This window comes from Syzygium oleosum, unplaced genomic scaffold (genome assembly GCF_021117445.2).
Source record: "Syzygium oleosum isolate NSW1041296 unplaced genomic scaffold, Sole_v2.1 Sole_v2.30, whole genome shotgun sequence".
In the NCBI taxonomy this organism is placed as follows: domain Eukaryota; kingdom Viridiplantae; phylum Streptophyta; class Magnoliopsida; order Myrtales; family Myrtaceae; genus Syzygium; species Syzygium oleosum.
Window position 1 is genome coordinate 1,194,715 of NW_026607514.1, and position 17,128 is coordinate 1,211,842.

A 17,128-nucleotide genomic window follows, 5' to 3' on the forward strand; every position below is an offset into this window, starting at 1 on the left:
TCTTGATCAAGCAGTCATTGGTAAAATTCGAAACAAAAGTTGGTAGTTTCATCAAATGTTTACATGAACTCTTAACGATCAAATGCTGGTTGGTCAACTACTGGTCAGACTGCAACGTGATGATTTTCGAATACGAGTTATGAACATTCTAAATACTAAAGAGAGGATAGCGTTCGGCAGACGGTGGTGTTTGATGACATCTTTTTTCCTATATACGACCATTGCCGATTGAATAATACTGTACTTTGGAATGATCAAGAAGTCAGAAGAGAGCACAATTCCTTAGTATATGCTGCTGGGGGGCCCCGATTGTCCCCATCAGAGGAAGTTTATATGGTTTGCAAAAGCGGAAAGACGAACTTGTCACGGCTCCCGCGGTACGATTTTTGCATTACATGCAGATGAATGAAAGCGTGCATCCAAACCAGATAAAGATAAAAAGGAAGTAATTGAAACGAGGATGTAAAATGGTCAAAACAGAACAGAACCTACCCACGCCACGTGCGGGGTCTACCTGGAAGAAAGGTTGAAGAGAAGTGTCGTCTTGTTTCTACCATCTTTGTAGCTGCCCCTGTTGGCTCTGTAACTACCCTGTATACCTCTCTCTGTCCCGGGGCCAACTTCCACTTTCCTCTTCTCTGAACTTCGAAGGGACTGTTTGGTAGTCGAGTCTCTTTGAGTTTGGTGGGAGGAGACGAGGAGAGGGAGAGAGAGGGGGCATCGGATCGGTGTCATCATGTGGAGGGACAGAGTGTGCCCGTGCTTCTGGTTCGGGAACGGCAGCCGCCATGATCATGAAGCTTCTGAGGAGAGGAACCCGGTGTTGCTGGTGTCAGGGATGGGTGGCTCCATACTCCATTCCAAGAAGAAGGAGGACAACTGGCTGGGCTTCGATACCCGGGTCTGGGTCCGCATCCTCCTCGCGGACTTGGAGTTCAAGAACAAGCTCTGGTCCCTCTTCAACCCCTCCACTGGTCTCTCTCTCTCTGCAATCCGCATGCTTGGGATTCCACTTCCACACCCATTTGCATACTCGTGCGCGTGCGCAGTATTGTAGCTTCTGCTATTTGTTGCTGCTACTTCCCTCACCCCATCATTATCGATGCAGCATACCTGTACCTGTGTTGTTTGCCATGTTACTTGGTCTCACTCTCAGCAGTCTGTGACTTTCCACTTTGGAATCTGTGAGATGTTTTACCATGGATCCTCAAACTTGTCAATGGCCACAATGGCTTATCAGTAATCGATATTACGGAATATCTTTTATGTACTAGTGTACCTTGAAACACGTTTTGACCTTCTGGGTTGGTATGGTTTGCTTTTTCGAAAATTATTTAGTTATTGCAGATTAAGTATCAATTCGAATCATTCTTTTGTACATTGAAACTGAGTTCTGGTTCGAACCTGCTTTGCTCTTTCTGTACCCTGAAGTCGCTTTCGTGAGTAATTCAATTTGGATGTACTTTCTGAATAGAAGTTGACTCCTCAACTGATCATGTGTATAGATCTGATTTGTGTGCTTGGTTTGAGATAGAGCACCCCTCCTCGTGAAATAGCACCATGTTACGGATGCTTTCTACTTGAGAATGCTCCTGCTCATGGACGTTTCCTACGAATTTATTTCGTACTTGCAGAAGTTTCTCCGTCTTCTTTATATCTTTACGGCACATGCTGCCTACGTTGTCTATGGAATTTAAATCATCTGGTCTGACATGATCTGCTGTATCGGCATTTAGATGTATTGCCACTTTCCATGTCAATGTTGTTCATGGCATCAGATTTCCTCAATCACACACGATGATTTAATCCTTGACGAGCTTGTGCTTTTTGTCATCTTAAGGATTGAGCGAGTCATTGGACGATGATGTTGAAATTGTGGTTCCTGACGATGATTATGGGCTCTATGCGATCGACATACTAGACCCATCATGGGTGAGGCCCTAAGTCATTCTTCACTCTTTTGGTGGTTTGTCAGAGAAATATTTCGCTTCCGTTTATGCTGTTAATTCCGCAACATTTTACTACTAATGGAAATGTATTGATGAAAATTCTTCACATTTCAGTTTGTGAAACTTATGCATCTGAAAGAGGTATATCATTTTCATGATATGATCGACATGCTCGTGGGGATAGGGTATAAGAAAGGAACCACGTTGTTTGGATATGGTTATGATTTCCGGCAAAGTAATAGGTAATTCAGTTTTGTCTATTAGGTTGTTGAAAATCAAAGTTGGTATCTTGACTACTGCATTGTTAGCTAATTTATCAGCCATGTGCTCAAGTTTAAGTTTCTGATAACTGTGAACTCCATTATCTGCTGCATCATCGCAGAGCTAACAAGCTCCTAGAAGGTCTTCAATCAAAGTTGGAAACTGCTTACAAAGCTTCTGGAGGTAGAAAAGTTGACATAATTTCTCATTCAATGGGTGGATTGCTGGTGTCGTGTTTTCTGTCACTCCATCAAGACGTGAGTGTTCTATCATTAACTGCTGGAAGCATTTATTGGAGATTGTCTAGTTGCTTATGATATTGGATTATATGCGCAAAATTAGCAATAAGACTATAATTTAGTTGTTAATTGACAGGTCTTTTCAAAGTATGTAAGGAAGTGGATTTGTATTGCATGCCCTTTTCAAGGTAACTGCCTTTGGGCAAAGTTCCAGATTCATTCTATCATGACGCTCTAATGTCTGGAAAGATACTCAAAGAAGCGTAGATACAGGCTGTAACGTTCTCTATCTGATGGAGAACATCTGTTTCCTGATGCCAGGCTGATAGAGCGATCATGATTTTTCTGTTGGTTTGAGATTGGATGCTCTTCTTCTTTTGATCTTAAACTTTGCAACTTGCTCGTTATGTTCGTCAATTGGATCTTCAACTTCAAGTGCAATATGATATCTCTACTGTATTCCAACTGTTGAAGGCTAAATCATCTTGGTTCGGTCATTGCTTATGTAGTTTTTGAATAAAAAAGTTCCTCCGTGTGCTTAGCAGATTGTATTGCTCCTAAGGTTTCAGAGTGTCATCATTTTCTGTGATAGGTGCACCGGGATGCGTCAATGACTCTCTCTTAACCGGACTGCAATTTGTTGAGGGGTTTGAGAGCTACTTTTTTGTGTCTAGGTGGACAATGCACCAATTGGTAATTTCTCTATTCATCTCTCAAGGTCACTTAGCGCACATCCTACCGTTTGTGTGGAACTAGCATAAAGGAGGATGGAATACATACTGGCACGGATCTAGATACTTTCGTTAGTGGGTCAAAAAATTAATTAATGAATGATTACAAGAAAATCAAGTGTAGGTTTTGCTTTTCTAAAGCAAGTAGTTATTTAGCATTGCTTAAAAATCCTTAGTTCTTTCAAAACTTTAGAAAAAGGAGTGGGGCAAGTGCCCCCACTATGCAATAGTTGAGTCCATCCTGAATACATCTCCAGTCACTTTTATGCACTAAATGATGAAGGAAATTGCAAAAGTACGAGGGCTTCTACCTAAAACTGCGCAGAAACATGTGAGATGGATTTTACCAATTGTATAGCATGAGATGGTGTAGCAAGTCAGGTTGTGTTGTGTGAGTCACGGTTTGGAGTGGTACTCCTTTGTTAGCTGACTCCAACCTTTCTTTTGGCAACGCTCTTTTTCTCCTCTTGTAGTGCTAGCGTACATAACATGTGGAAGACTAGTGTACAAAAGCATATGGCTTCTCATATTTGTGCACAATTTAAGTCCATTTTTTAGTCCATTTGCACTTCACTCGTGGAAAGTTTTCAGTGCTTGGATTAGCTAACTCGATTATTCTATAAGAGAAGGTGGTTCACTGATCATGTTCGAGGGTCTGGCAGTTGTTTCTGCTTTTTGCTTGGTATGATCTTGTGCTCTCTTGCTAATAGTGCGTTCTATTTTGAATATAGTTGATTGAGTGTCCATCAATATATGAAATGATGGCAAACCCTGAGTTTGAGTGGGCGAACCAACCTAAGATTGAAGTCTGGCAAAAGCACTCTATTGACGGGGATGTTTCTGTCAACTTGGAGACCTATGGTCCCCTTGAAAGCGTCCCTCTATTTGAATCAGCATTGCGAAATAATGAGGTAGCATGCCCAAATTCTTTCTTGGTTACTTAGTTAGTCTGAACTCTTCTACAGAAGCAGGCATCTAGTTCAGTTTGGTGTCAACTTTTGCTCATCTTTTGATGCTAAAATTTAGCTGGTTCCTCTATTTGCTGAAAAAACTCAACAATCTTGAATTCCCATTAAGGGGCTCTTTGAAGTGGCGTTCAAGCAACTGGAGGTGAACAAAAAACATTCTATTTTGGCGTTTCTTCAGTTATACAGAAAGCAGGGTAACAAAAGGAATATATGCCAATGCCAGGCATTTTACGCAATCTTTAACCACTAAGGAGAACTTATTGATTGTATGTTTCCTGTTAACTAGATAAAAGCTGCCTCGACAGGTCTGTCCTCCTTTTCTACTAGCTGTATTCTTATCAATGAACCTCTCTGAAATCTCTTCTGAAATGTTTCCTGGAACCGCATGATAAGCTGTTTAAAGATGGATTTCAAATAAGCATGTGGAATGATTTTTTTTATTAAAATTTTTGTAATCCTCATTCCCCAGTTGAAAGTGTAAGCTTCTCTCCCCTTCACCCTTTTCTTGTCCGTGTCAAGGTCTTCTCATTGCTTCTTCTACGAAGTCTGAATTGCATTCTTTGTGGTTACAGCTAAATTACCAAGGACGGACAATACCCTTGCCCTTTAACCTCTCTATTCTTAAATGGACTGCTGAAACTCGCAGAATTATCAATGACATTAAACTTCCAAGTGAGGTTGAGTTCTATAACATCTATGGGACATCTCTGGACACACCTTTTGACGTTTGGTATGCAGCTTCTACTCTGTGTTTTGCAAGTTAATATTATGTTTTGGCGGAAGACATGATGACATGCTCCTGTGACAGTTATGGTTCAGAGGAATCCCCCATTGAGGACTTGTCTGAAATATGCCACACTTTGGTGAGTAGTCTTATATTATTATAAAACCTCTTCTGATTGGATGACATTCTCTTTGTTTGAACGACTTCCTTTGTTTGGTCATGATTAAATGAGTTGTTTAATAGCACTTCTTGGAATTGTTGATATTCTCCACCAAATTAAACTAGAATGACCACAGCTGCATTTGATGCTGACAACGGAGCGAGTTCTCGCTGAAGTTGACATTTTATTCGTCACATTACGTTGCAATATGCAGGAGATTTAGAACTTAGATGTGGACCTCAAAGTTGAGTCATGTCCGGATAATATTGGATTTTCAATTTTCTTTTAGGGTATTTGGCGTTTCATAAATTGATTTGCTTGGGTAGCAGGAGATGATGTCCTTCATTCTGACGCTGCCATTTCACAGCTGCTCCAGTTTCCCTTTAGGCTAATTTTATCCTCATGCTTCTCACGTACATATCTGATGCACTTTTCCATTCACTTTTCTTTTCTTGTTCTTGGCTCAAAGTTGCTATGGTTCATCTTGCAGCCCGAGTACTCTTATGTGGATGGAGATGGAACTGTCCCCGCAGAATCAGCTCGGGTATCTATTTGGCAAAGCTTTTTCTCCTTTTACCGTACTTTGAGATGATTTGCTGCAGTTTGATTTGTTGCCATGCACGGGAAGAGTGAATAGATATTTATTTTTAGGATGATTTTTTTTTGTCGAATTTTTCAAGATCCGGATCGTACTCCTTGTTCTGGCCATTATCCTGTTTGTTTATGTTCAATCTGTTAGTGGTTGTCCCAAATGCAACTCAAACAATCTATCTTGCATTATGATGTCATATGTTGCGACAGCGTGCGATACAAAAGTTTCCAGGTTTTCTCAAGCGAACTCTTAATCGACAGGCTGATGGACTCAAGGCAGTGGAGCGAGCGGGGGTTGCTGCTGGTCACCGACAATTACTACGCGACCCCACTGTCTTTCAACTCATCCAAAAATGGTTGGGATATGAGCAGGTCAGCTACCCCAAGCGCGTTAGGACTTCGAGAGTAATGGATTCTTCTTGAAGAGTATAGACATAGCATAGGAGTTGACTCGTACAGGAGAATTTGTTCTCCAAGTCTTTTCCTTTCTCTGGATATTGGAAACCGAAATGTGTATTCGCATTGTCGAAAATGTTAGATCCATCACCATTTGAATGTAAAAGAAATTCGATTTTATGATGATTAATCTGAAAGTTGATGTCCAGGATACTATCATCTCTGAACAGCACAGCACCAGGTAGTCAACAAAGAGAGAGTGTACATTTTAAAGCTGCATTCAATGACTATAAGCTTTAAATGAGGGAAAGTGGGTCGACTTAGCAGAAACAAAGCATCCAAAGAAGCAAAGAATACAACTTCGTGGGCAAAAGTACACCACAAGTGCCATAGCTTGTGTACGGCGATCGCTTTGGTGCCAAGTCGGAGGAAAAGAGATCACTTTAGTGCCAATTTGGCCGGAAATCCGACGTGGCATTTTTATTAATTTTTACGCCGACGTGGCTCGCAGAAGGCTGGTCGGCGATGTACGATCAGCATTTTTATTTTCAATAATTTTTTTCAGCGTGTACGATCAGCATTTTTAATTTTAAATATTTTTTTCCTTTTTTTTTCTTCTTCCTTTTTCTTTTCTTTACTTTTTTTTCTTTTCTCCCCTCGCCGGATGGTCGCCCGGCCACCGGCAAAGCCCGGGAAGGGCTGGGCGAGGGCGGCCTTGCCCATGGCCGGCGAGGGACGGCCGACCTCGCCGGCGACAAGCGAGGCCGGCCCAGGCGAGGTTGCCCTCGCCGGATCCGGCGAGGGCGACCCTCGCCGGCGTTAGGTGAGGAAGCCCTCGCACAGGCGGCGCGGGTCGCCCTTGCCCGGCCGCCGGCGTCGGGCGACCCTCGCCGGCGTCGGGCGAGGAAGCCCTCGCTGGGCGGGCAAGGGTTGCCCTCGCCTGAGTCGGGCGTGGGCGACCCTCGCTCGACGCCACAAGGGCTTCCTTCGCCCGACGCCGGCGAGGGTCGCTCGACGCCGGCGAGGGTCGCCCTCGCGGATCCGGCGAGGGTGACCCTCGCCCGCCCTCGCCGAGATCCGGCGAGGGCGACGCCTCCCGCCCGGGCGAGGGCTTCCTTCGCTGGCCGCGCCCTCGCCGGCGTTAGGCGAAGCAGCTCTCGCTGGGCCGGCGAGGGCCGGCCTCGCCTTGTCGCCGGCGAGGGTCGGCCGCCCCTCGCCGGCCATGGGCAAGGCCGCCCTCGCCCGACCCTTCCCGGGCTTTGCCGGTGGTTGATCGGCCACCGGCAACCGGCGGCGAGGGGAGAAAAGAAAAAAGAAAAGAAAAGAAAAAGGAAAGAAGAAAAAAAAAAGGAAAAAAATATTTAAAATTAAAAATGCTGACTGTACACGCTAAAAAAATTATTTAAAATTAAAAATGCTGACTGTACACGCTGACTCAGCCTCCGGCAAGCCACGTCGGTGTAAAAAATTAATAAAAAATGTCACGTCGGATTTCCGGCCAAATTAGCACTAAAGTGATCTCTTTTTCTCCGACTTGGTACCAAAGTGATCTGAAAAAAAGTTATGGCACCAAAGTGATCGCCGTACACAAGTTATGGCACTTGTGGTGTACTTTTGCCCAACTTCGTGTGTAATTTTGTTGCCCGTGATTCAAAGATTTAGCCAAAAGGCAAGAGAAAAAAGAAGGAAAAAGCAAAGTAAGATCCATATGATGAGTGACCAACGATAGAGTTATAATAACTCAACACATTTATTGTTTCCATATGTCAAAGTGAGTATGTCTGATCAACATGCTCGTTTTTAGGACTATACAACAACATCGACGCGGGTGCAATGTCATAAGCCATTTTCCTTACAGTCAAGTTATACTTGTCGACGCTAGAAAGAGAAAGAAAGAAGACTTAAACTGAATCCCCTAGCAGGGTTTAGAACGAAATTGGCAAATACTTCAATTTTTACTGCTCTGTCTACTTCTGCACCGTCATGGACATTTTTACCGATCATTTGTGTTTAGCCTTAACACCTCATTTTCTCGGCCCAACAAGCCACATTGCTATTGAAACAAAAGCAGATGGATTAGAGGTATTCACGTGTGTTAGAAATATGATAACGAGGGTAGAATTGTAATATTGTATTTAGAGGGTTTTACGTTATGTTAAGCATATATATTGTAATTCCTTCATTGAAAAACATAATAGAAACAATTCATTATCCTCTCAAACATGGTATCAGAGCTTCGCTCTTAACCCTAATCCACTTGCCGCCGTCGTCTAGCTGCCGGAACCGTCGGCCATCGTCGCCGCCACGGCGGGCTCCACCTTCACGCGACCCTCGTGTGCGCGATCGTCGCGCTCTGCTTGCGCGAACCTAACGCTCGCGTGTTGCTCGTGCGACACTACTCGCTGTCTCTGCTTGCACTGCCTCGCCATCGCTGACTATGGTTGCTGGATTCTTCGTGTCCCCATGAATTAATCTGATCCATCTGTCACCAGGTCTGTAATCTTTTGGCCAACACATGAATACCTGAAGTCGCTTTTGTTAAAGTATTGCACTGGATGTCGCTAGATGTTGTGGGTGTCGGATGTTGTGGTGCACTGAGGAAACTTGTCGGCAATGATAGAGTTTGGAATTAAGAGGGTTTCTTCCTCTCTTTTTGAGATTCATGGGTACTGTGCTGAAGTGAATTTTAGGTAATGGTTGGTCTTTTAATTGGTGGTGTTTGTGGGTCGTGGAGGCTTACAATTGCATTGGATTATTGGTCAGTTGGCATTCCTCCACTGAGTATTGTGTTCAAGTTCTGATGAAGGTGCCCCTGTTTCTGGTCGTGTGGCTACTGTGAACAGTAGCTAGGTTTTTCCGAAAAAAAAGAAGAAGAAAAAACAGAACAGGAGCTACATTATCCAATGCAGCGATGACCACTATCCAGTAGCTACAGTACCTCGGAATATTCAGTCCTCTCTTACGAAAGTGGTAACTCTTCAACATTGACTCGATGGTTATATGATTTTTCCATGAATTGTCATGACTAGTTGTGATTCGATTGAACCCTCATATTGGTGATTACGTTTGGCTGATTGTGTTTTGGAGACTGTTATTGGAGTTGAATACTTAGTTGTTGTGACATTGTTTGTGGGTTCAATCATATATTTAGCTTATTAATGGCTACTGCTGCATCCTCCGTTGGATTACCACATTTACAATTGACTTCAGTCAAGTTGGATGGTACCAATTATGCATCCTGGTCTAAATCTATTGAGGTTTACCTTACTGCTACCAAACAACTGGATTATCTTACGTTTGAGGCCCCATCAGATCATAGTAAGGTTGCTGATTGGATTGCTGGTGATGCCTTGATACGTACATTGTTATGGAATAGTATGGACTCGAAGATTAGTCCTCATTTTATTCAATGTAACACAGCTAATGAGGTTTAGGATAAATGTACCTTACTGTATTCTGGACAAAATAACATGACACGAGTTTGTGATACATGGGAGGCACTCTTTGATCTTAAGCGTGGAGATCAGTCATTATCTGAATATTATGCTCGTTTCACGACTTTATGTAGATAGTTGGACACTTATCTTCCAGCTTCATACAATGCCGCCACTCTTACCAAAAGACAAGAGGATCTTCGGGTAATACTATTTCTCAAGGCTTTGGGACCTGAATATTCTTCATTACATCAACAAATTACTTCTCAGAGCTCTCTTCCTACAGCAGATGAGGTTTTCTCTCGGGCTCTTCGTTCGACGCCTACTGAGAAGATTTCAACCTCAGCTTTGGAGACCAGTGCTATGGTTTCTCATGGCACTATTGGACGTGGAACTCGAGGTCGCGGTTATAGGGGTCGTGGACGAGGTTTTGCTATGACTGGTGGTCGTGGTGGTCGTGATGGTAGTCGTGGTGGTCATGGTGGTCGTGATGGTAGTATTGGTGGTCGTGGCTCTCGCTATTGCACCCATTGTCAGAGAACAGGCCATATAGAGGCTTATTGTTACAATCTTCATCCTGAGCTCCGATCTACTGTTGCTGCATATGTTGATTCTCCAGCATTAGCATCACTAGAACCTCCCACTATGCATGGTACAGGTGATACCATCACATTGTCGCGAGCTGAATATGATGCATAAGTTCGCTCTCAATAGGTGACAGGCTCTTCAGCTCCCACTGCAATTCTGGCACAGACTTCCCAAGGTAGTTCATCTTGTTTAATGTCTACATTGTCAGACTCCTGGGTCATAGACTCTGGAGCCACTCATCATATTATGAGTAACCCTAAGCTACTATCTTCTTTTCATTCTACATCTTCTGGTGTGTCTAATTCTGTTACATTAGCCGATGGTTCCCAATCTCATGTTAATGGTACTGGAGTTGCTCAATTAAGTCCTTCTCTCTCTCTCTCTGTCATCTGTCTTACACCTCAAATCTCCATATAATATGATTTTTGTTAGCTCATTGACCAAGGAACCGAATTGTTCAGTAACCTTCTCCGCGTCTCGTTGTGTTTTTCAGGATCTGAGGGCTGGACAGATGATTGGCGGGGGACATGAATCAAATGGCCTGTACTATCTTGATAAACAGATGGTTGCTGCTGCAGTTGGAAAGCGAACATTATCTGATGTGTATCGCGTGCATTGTCGAGCTGGTCATCCACCACCGAACATTCTTCGACGTTTATTTCCAAAGTCTATGTCTGTGAGTTCATTTCAATGTGAAGCTTGTCAGTTCGGTAAACATCATAGGGCATCTTTTCCTTCTCGTTTTCAGAGTCGTGTTTCTAGTCCATTTGAGTTAGTTCACTCAGATGTGTGGGGTCCGTGTCGTATTTCTGATACTTTTGGTTTCAGATACTTTGTTACATTCGTGGATGATTTTTCCCGAATGACTTGGTTATTTTTAATAAAAGATTGTACTGAGATTTTTCATTGCTTTCGCCTATTCTATTATGAAGTATTGAATCAGTATAATATTTCTGTTAAAACTTTACGATCAGATAATGCAAAAGAATATCTTGCCTCACTACTGGTTTTAAATCTTTCCTTGATTCTCATGGTATTATTCATCAAACATCATATTCATACACTCCATAGCAAAATGGTGCAGCCGAACGTAAAAATCGTCATCTCCTTGATGTTGCTCGATGTCTTATGTTTCATATGCATCTCCCTAAACATTTTTGGGGTCATGCTGTACTTACAGCTTGTTACTTAATTAATCGCCTTCCAACTTCTGTTCTTTAAGGGGAGACGCCATTTTCTATCTTACATCCGGATCATCGCCCCTTTGCATTACCTTTGCGTGTCTTTGGTTGTGTTTGCTTTGTTCATTGTCTTACTCCTGGCTTAGATAAGTTAGATTCTCGTGTCGAGAAATGTGTCTTTATAGGATATTCTCGTACTCAAAAGGGCTATAAATGTTATAGTCCTACTCGTCGTCGTCTTTTTGTGTCAGCTGATGTAACTTTCTTTGAGGATCAGGCTTATTATGATACTAAGTCTGTACCTGCGGTGGCTACTGAGTAGGGATGTGCAAAGGAACCGGAAATCGCCCGGAACCGGACCGGACCGGCCCGGAACCGACGGTTCCCATGAGGACCGGTCCGGTTCCCGAATCTAATTTACTAGAACCGGTGAGTACCGGTCCGGTTTCCGATTCTAGGCATAGAACCACCCACCCGCTCACCCAGACCGGACCGGTAATATAGAAATACATATATATAATTTTTTAGAAAAATTTCAACTCAAAAAAAAGAAAAGAAAACATTTTTAGAAAAATGAAAACCATAAAATCCATAATCTAAAGCTCGACTCTCAACTCTCATCAACTCACGGCCACGCCTTTAGCCATTCATCGCCTCCCTCTCTCACGGTCACCTTCATTTGTGTGAAACTTAGTGGGACCGGTTTCATAGATCCATCCGAGAACCGGACCGGACCGGCGGTTCGGTTCTCGGGTGGATCCATGGAACCAACGGGCGGTTCCCGATTCCAATTTTTTGAAACCGGTCCTTAGTGGACTGTTTCCGATTTCATGTCGGGAACCGCCTGCCCGGACCACGCTCACCCCTACTTCTGAGGGTAGTGAGTGTGTCCTCCCTGCACTTCCTCCACTCTCTGTACCTCCAGCACCATCAACAGGATTTCAGTTTGCCGAGCACGCATATCATCGGCGTAATGCAGTTCCTACCACGATGGTACAGGTCCCACAGACATGTGATTCATCTGATCAACCCATTGCTCTTCGAAAAGGTACAAGATCTTGTGTTGGTCGTCCTAGGGATTGCTATGCTCACTATTCTGATCTTTCTTCTTGTCTTCGTACTCATCATCCCATGTCCAATTTCATATCATATGATCGTTTGTCTCCTACCTTTTCTACCTTTGTCTCTTCTTTGTCCTCTATCTCTGTGCCTAGTAGTGTTGCTGAAGCTCTTGCTCATCCTAGATGGCGGCACGCCATGGAAGATGAAATGAAGGCACTTCTTAAGAATCGTACTTGGCAACTCACACCCTTACCTAATGGGAACAACCTGTTGGCTGTCGTTGGGTTTTTATTGTTAAGATTCACCCTGATGGTACCCTTGATCGATTGAAAGCTAGGTTGATTGCCAAAGGATATACTCAAGCATATGGTATATATTATGATGATACTTTTTCACCTGTTGCCAAAATTCCATCTGTTCGTGTTTTATATCCCTAGCAGCATACTTTGGCTGGCATCTTCATCAATTGGACATCAAAAAATGCCTTTTTACATGGCGATTTAGCTGAAGAAGTTTATATGGAGCAACCACCTGGGTTTGTTGCTCAGGGAGAGAATCTGGTATGTCGTTTACATAAGGCCTTATATGGACTTAAACAATCTCCTCGTGCTTGGTTTGGTAAGTTCATTGATGATGCAGTTACCAAGTTTGGGTTAAAACAGTGTCAAGTCGATCATTCAGTATTTAGTTCCGTATCCTCAGCTAGTTGTGTACTTCTAGTGGTATATGCGGATGATATTATTATCACCGGTAGTAATTCAGATGGTATCTAATGACTTAAACAGTTTCTACATACAGAATTCGATACTAAAGATCTAGGACGTTTACGATATTTTCTTGGGATTGAAGTTGCCTATTCACAGGCAGGTATCAATTTACCGCAACGAAAATACGTAATTGATATTCTTAATGAGGTTGGATTTCTTGGAGCAAAAGCAGTTGATACACCTATGGAGCCTAATGTGAAGCTTGATACATAACATGGAGAACTGTTACATGATCCAGTGAAATATCGAAGGTTAGTGGGTAAATTGAACTATCTCACTGTCACAAGACCTGATATATCCTTTGCCGTCAGTGTAGTGAGTCAGTTTATGAGTTCTCCTCGCACTATTCACTGGGATGTTGTACTGCGAATTATTAAGTACTTGAAGGGAACACCAGGTAAAGGATTACTTTTTAAGAATCATGGTCATCTGAACACTACAGGATACTCTGATGCAGACTGGGCTGGATGCCCTACTAATAGAAGATCTACATCAGGGTATTGCGTATTTCTTGGTGGCAATTTAGTTGCCTGGAAAAGTGAGAAACATGTGGTTTCTCGATCAAGTGCTGAAGCAGAATATAGAGCTATGGCACATGTGGCAGGTGAATTGCTCTGGTTAAGGATGTTATTATCAGAAATTGGTGTGTCAACATTAGATCCATCAACATTATATTGCGATAATCAATCATCTATCCATATTGCGAACAATCCTGTTTTCCATGAGCGAACCAAACATATTGAGGTTTTTTTTTTTTTTTGGTCAACAAACATATTGAGGTTGACTGTCACTTTATACGAGAGAAGGTCCAGAAAGGGGAAATCACTTTTCAACATGAAAGGACAGAAGATCAACTAGCGGATATTTTTACTAAATCTCTACGGGGGAATAGAGTGAGTTTTTTGTGTAACAAGTTGGGACTATTTGATATATACGTCCCAACTTGAGGGGGAGTGTTAGAAATATGATAAGGAAGGTAGAATTGTAATATTGTGTTTAGAGGGTTTTACGTTATGTTAAGCATATATATTGTAATTCCTTCATTGAAAAACATAATAGAAACAATTCATTATCCTCTCAAACAACGTGCAAACATAAGCGAGCCCCATCAAGTGCACATAGAAACACATGTCTACAGATGCACATTCAACAGTCACATAGTCATGGAAGGACAAATCCTCGAACCGACATTGGATCATATATATCAACGGCATCAAGTATACATTTGAATGGTTTATTATACATATGCACCTGGAGACAGCACCCAATTCGGATAGAGTCAGAGAACAAAAATTCTTCATTTTACTTTTTGCAGTTTCTTCTTCGGTTGAATCATGGACACAGGATGAGATTATTACATAGCTAAAGGGTTTCTAGCTACCTAATTTGAAAGCGTCCACAAAGAGGCCTAAACAAACGCCAGATTTCCAGTAATTCATCATCGTAACAAAGGACTGAAGTCTTCTGCTAGAAAGAGAAGGGGGTTTTCGATACACAAGCATACCAATCCCCTCAATAGCTGCAACCACGACACCGGCAACAAGCACATCCCAGTCACCTGTCTGCCCAAGAATTGTTGCCAATGCATTTGCTGTATAGAAACCCAACAGAAGAAGAAATATCTTCATGGGGAAATTCCTTCTAGCCGAGTTCAGCTTTTGCAGAAGTTGTCTGCCCCCAGCGCTCACTATCCTGCCCAATCGAGTACGACTGAGATCTGCATCATCACCGTTGAGGCCCTCTTGCTCGCCATTACCAGGAATCCCGCCCGTATTCAGGGCAAAGGCTATGTTCCAGCCATGTCTTCTCATCTGAGAACTATCCGATGTAAAGAAAATGACTGGCTTGTTCAAAATCATACGAAGAGACTCATAAAAGTGAACCACATAGACAGATCACACCTTAAGCATACAAAACAAAAGGACTTGATCCAAATCCAAGAAGTTTTTTCACCTATAAGAGCAGCCATGTAACATCTCTGTAACCAACACTAGATTACCACTATCAAAATCCAAAAAGTTTTCACTTACTTTATAAATTTGACAAAAAGGCATTGACAATTAGGTTAATATGATTGACTTATGTAGCTATATACAATTAAACAAACTACGTAAGATTGAGTTGCCATTCTATATAAAAAACAGATGGTACAGCTCAAAGTCTAAGTTAAGAAAACAGGAGATTATCTGGCACAATTGACTAGAGATCATGAGTGCAGTGAATTTGGCACAAGAAGGTTGAAAGAAAATTTGACCACCATTAGATCACAATTAAGCTGGGCTACAAGAATATGAGCAGAAGATCTCCATGCTAGAAGCAACTCCACTGGCTGAGAGGTTATTTTTATCGGTTACCGTTGACAGTGACAAATGCCATCCCATCCCAATCCAACCCAAACACAACACATCACAATTTTCACATACTAAAATGAAGAACACGAACAATGGTCTAAAAGTACCTGTTCCAACCAAAAGATGCAGACCTTAACCGAAAGAAAACTCGACCCTCAATGCAGGATTCCATTCTCGAGTTTGAAACCATACGAGGGGCGAGGACCATGCAAGAACTTCCGGAGGCTTCATTTTCCGGCAGCGGCAGACTCAATTGCATTACCATGGCTCCAGATTGGCACGCCATGAGCTGCAAAGCCAGGACCTTGCCAAAAAAGATCGACAAACACCATCGTCAGACACCGACTTAACCCGAGATGATTGCCCCCGTTTAAACTACCCACATGGCAAACAAGTCTAATTGAATTTGGGTAGCTTCAGTCTCGACAGTTCTTGATAATCTAACTCTCAAATGTTACACCCATCACTTAGGATAAAAAAAAAAAAACCAAGAAGCCACGGAACTTATGTATACACTAAAAGAACCTTCATTGCAATGTCAAAAGGAATGGCTGGCACATGTTCAGATCAGAGAAACAATTCGGAAACGATGGGAAGGTGAAGGTACCGGGTACTTACTTGTGAAGCAGAGCTTGTGCCCGATGTCAAGAATCTCTGAGAGTGTCGCTTTTCTGGTCTTATCTGGAGCAGCAGCGACAAGGAGGGAATCGCAGCCGCTGTCTCACTCTCGCATTTGCGAACGCGTGGACTGCCCACTATACCTCGGACATTGAAGGTCCGAGGTGAAGGTCGAGAGAGAGAGAGAGAGAGAGGGAGAAGATGGCGGCGATCAGCGGCTGCTCCCACCTTCCATGGCCGGACGCCTCTCTCTCTCTCTCTCTCCCTCTCTCTCTGTGTTCCTCAATTCGAGAGGGAAGCAACAGGGACGGACGGCTGATGACAACCTGCGATTCTTATCAGCAGGAGGAGTGAAATGTCAACACTACCCTCGGTCGGCCATGTTCTTTTTTTATTTTATTTTATTTACACTATTGCCATATTACAAGTTTATTGCCGTCTAAAAATGGAAAAATGACACAAGTAATCCCTAAACTTTAATATCATATGCAATATAGTCGTTGAATTTTTAATTTATTTAATATGATCCCTAAACTGTAGTTTAACGGGTAATGTTGCCCTTGAACTTTTAATTTGTTCAATGTGATTTCTAGACTTTTGGGACATGTTTAATGTAAGCCTTGAACTATATGAAAATTTTCAATGTTGTCCATGAATTTGAATTAATGGAAGGATAATGTTGAAATTTTAATATAGTTCAAGGACTACATTGAACATATCCCAAAAGTCCAATCACCACATTGAACAAATAAAAAGTTTGTGCATTGGGCTAATGTTCGGGGACCGCATTGAACAAATTAAAAGTTGAGGGACTATATTGTACATTGACCCAATGTCCATAGACCATTTATGTCACTATCCCTATAAAAATCTCAAATCAATAACCAATTGCCCAAGTGAATTTTCGTTTTACAAAAAATTATAAATCGATAGACCACGAAATATTTATTCGAAACTATTTTTCATCTTTGAAAAACTCCAAAATGGTATCCTTAACCCAAATTTATACTTCACACTAGATCTTGAATTGCGAAGGGAGGGAAGATTTGGGTCAAGGTATCAGTTTGGGATTTTTCGTGAGATGAAAATTAATTTGAAGTAAGTGTGT

At 42.4% G+C, this 17,128-nt stretch overlaps 2 protein-coding genes across 3 annotated transcripts; one reads left to right on the plus strand and one right to left on the minus strand.

The window, feature by feature from the left end:
• Positions 1-159: 159 nt before the first annotated feature.
• Positions 160-6,232, plus strand: LOC115690154 (phospholipase A(1) LCAT3). 2 transcript variants are annotated; one of them, XM_030616415.2, is made up of 11 exons: positions 161-974; positions 1,841-1,932; positions 2,064-2,191; positions 2,332-2,467; positions 2,586-2,637; positions 3,042-3,142; positions 3,912-4,091; positions 4,721-4,878; positions 4,957-5,011; positions 5,523-5,576; positions 5,885-6,232. In XM_030616415.2, the coding sequence occupies exons 1-11, from the start codon at positions 737-739 to the stop codon at positions 6,044-6,046; spliced, it is 1,356 nt and encodes a 451-aa protein (XP_030472275.2). In that variant the 5' UTR covers positions 161-736; the 3' UTR covers positions 6,047-6,232. The 2 variants fall into 2 exon arrangements, with proteins under 2 accessions (XP_056160039.1, XP_030472275.2); XM_056304064.1 differs by lacking the exon at positions 2,586-2,637 and having other exon boundaries at positions 160-974; positions 2,332-2,393.
• Positions 6,233-14,215: 7,983 nt separating this feature from the next.
• Positions 14,216-16,295, minus strand: LOC115690140 (ycf20-like protein). Its single transcript, XM_056303996.1, has 3 exons — positions 16,021-16,295; positions 15,510-15,706; positions 14,216-14,869 (listed from the first exon to the last, which is right to left on the minus strand). The coding sequence occupies exons 2-3, from the start codon at positions 15,686-15,688 to the stop codon at positions 14,425-14,427; spliced, it is 624 nt and encodes a 207-aa protein (XP_056159971.1). The 5' UTR covers positions 15,689-15,706; positions 16,021-16,295; the 3' UTR covers positions 14,216-14,424.
• Between the last annotated feature and the right edge of the window lie 833 nt (positions 16,296-17,128).

Coding starts and splice junctions, on each gene's coding strand:
- LOC115690154 (XM_030616415.2), top strand. CDS start 737: ATGTGGAGGGACAGAGTGTGCCCGTGCTTCTGGTTCGGGAACGGCAGC. Junction 975..1,840: donor CCTCTTCAACCCCTCCACTG/GTCTCTCTCTCT, acceptor TGTCATCTTAAG/GATTGAGCGAGTCATTGGAC. Junction 3,143..3,911: donor GGTGGACAATGCACCAATTG/GTAATTTCTCTA, acceptor TTTTGAATATAG/TTGATTGAGTGTCCATCAAT.
- LOC115690140 (XM_056303996.1), bottom strand. CDS start 15,688: ATGGCGTGCCAATCTGGAGCCATGGTAATGCAATTGAGTCTGCCGCTG. Junction 14,870..15,509: donor GCATCTTTTGGTTGGAACAG/GTACTTTTAGAC, acceptor TACATCGGATAG/TTCTCAGATGAGAAGACATG.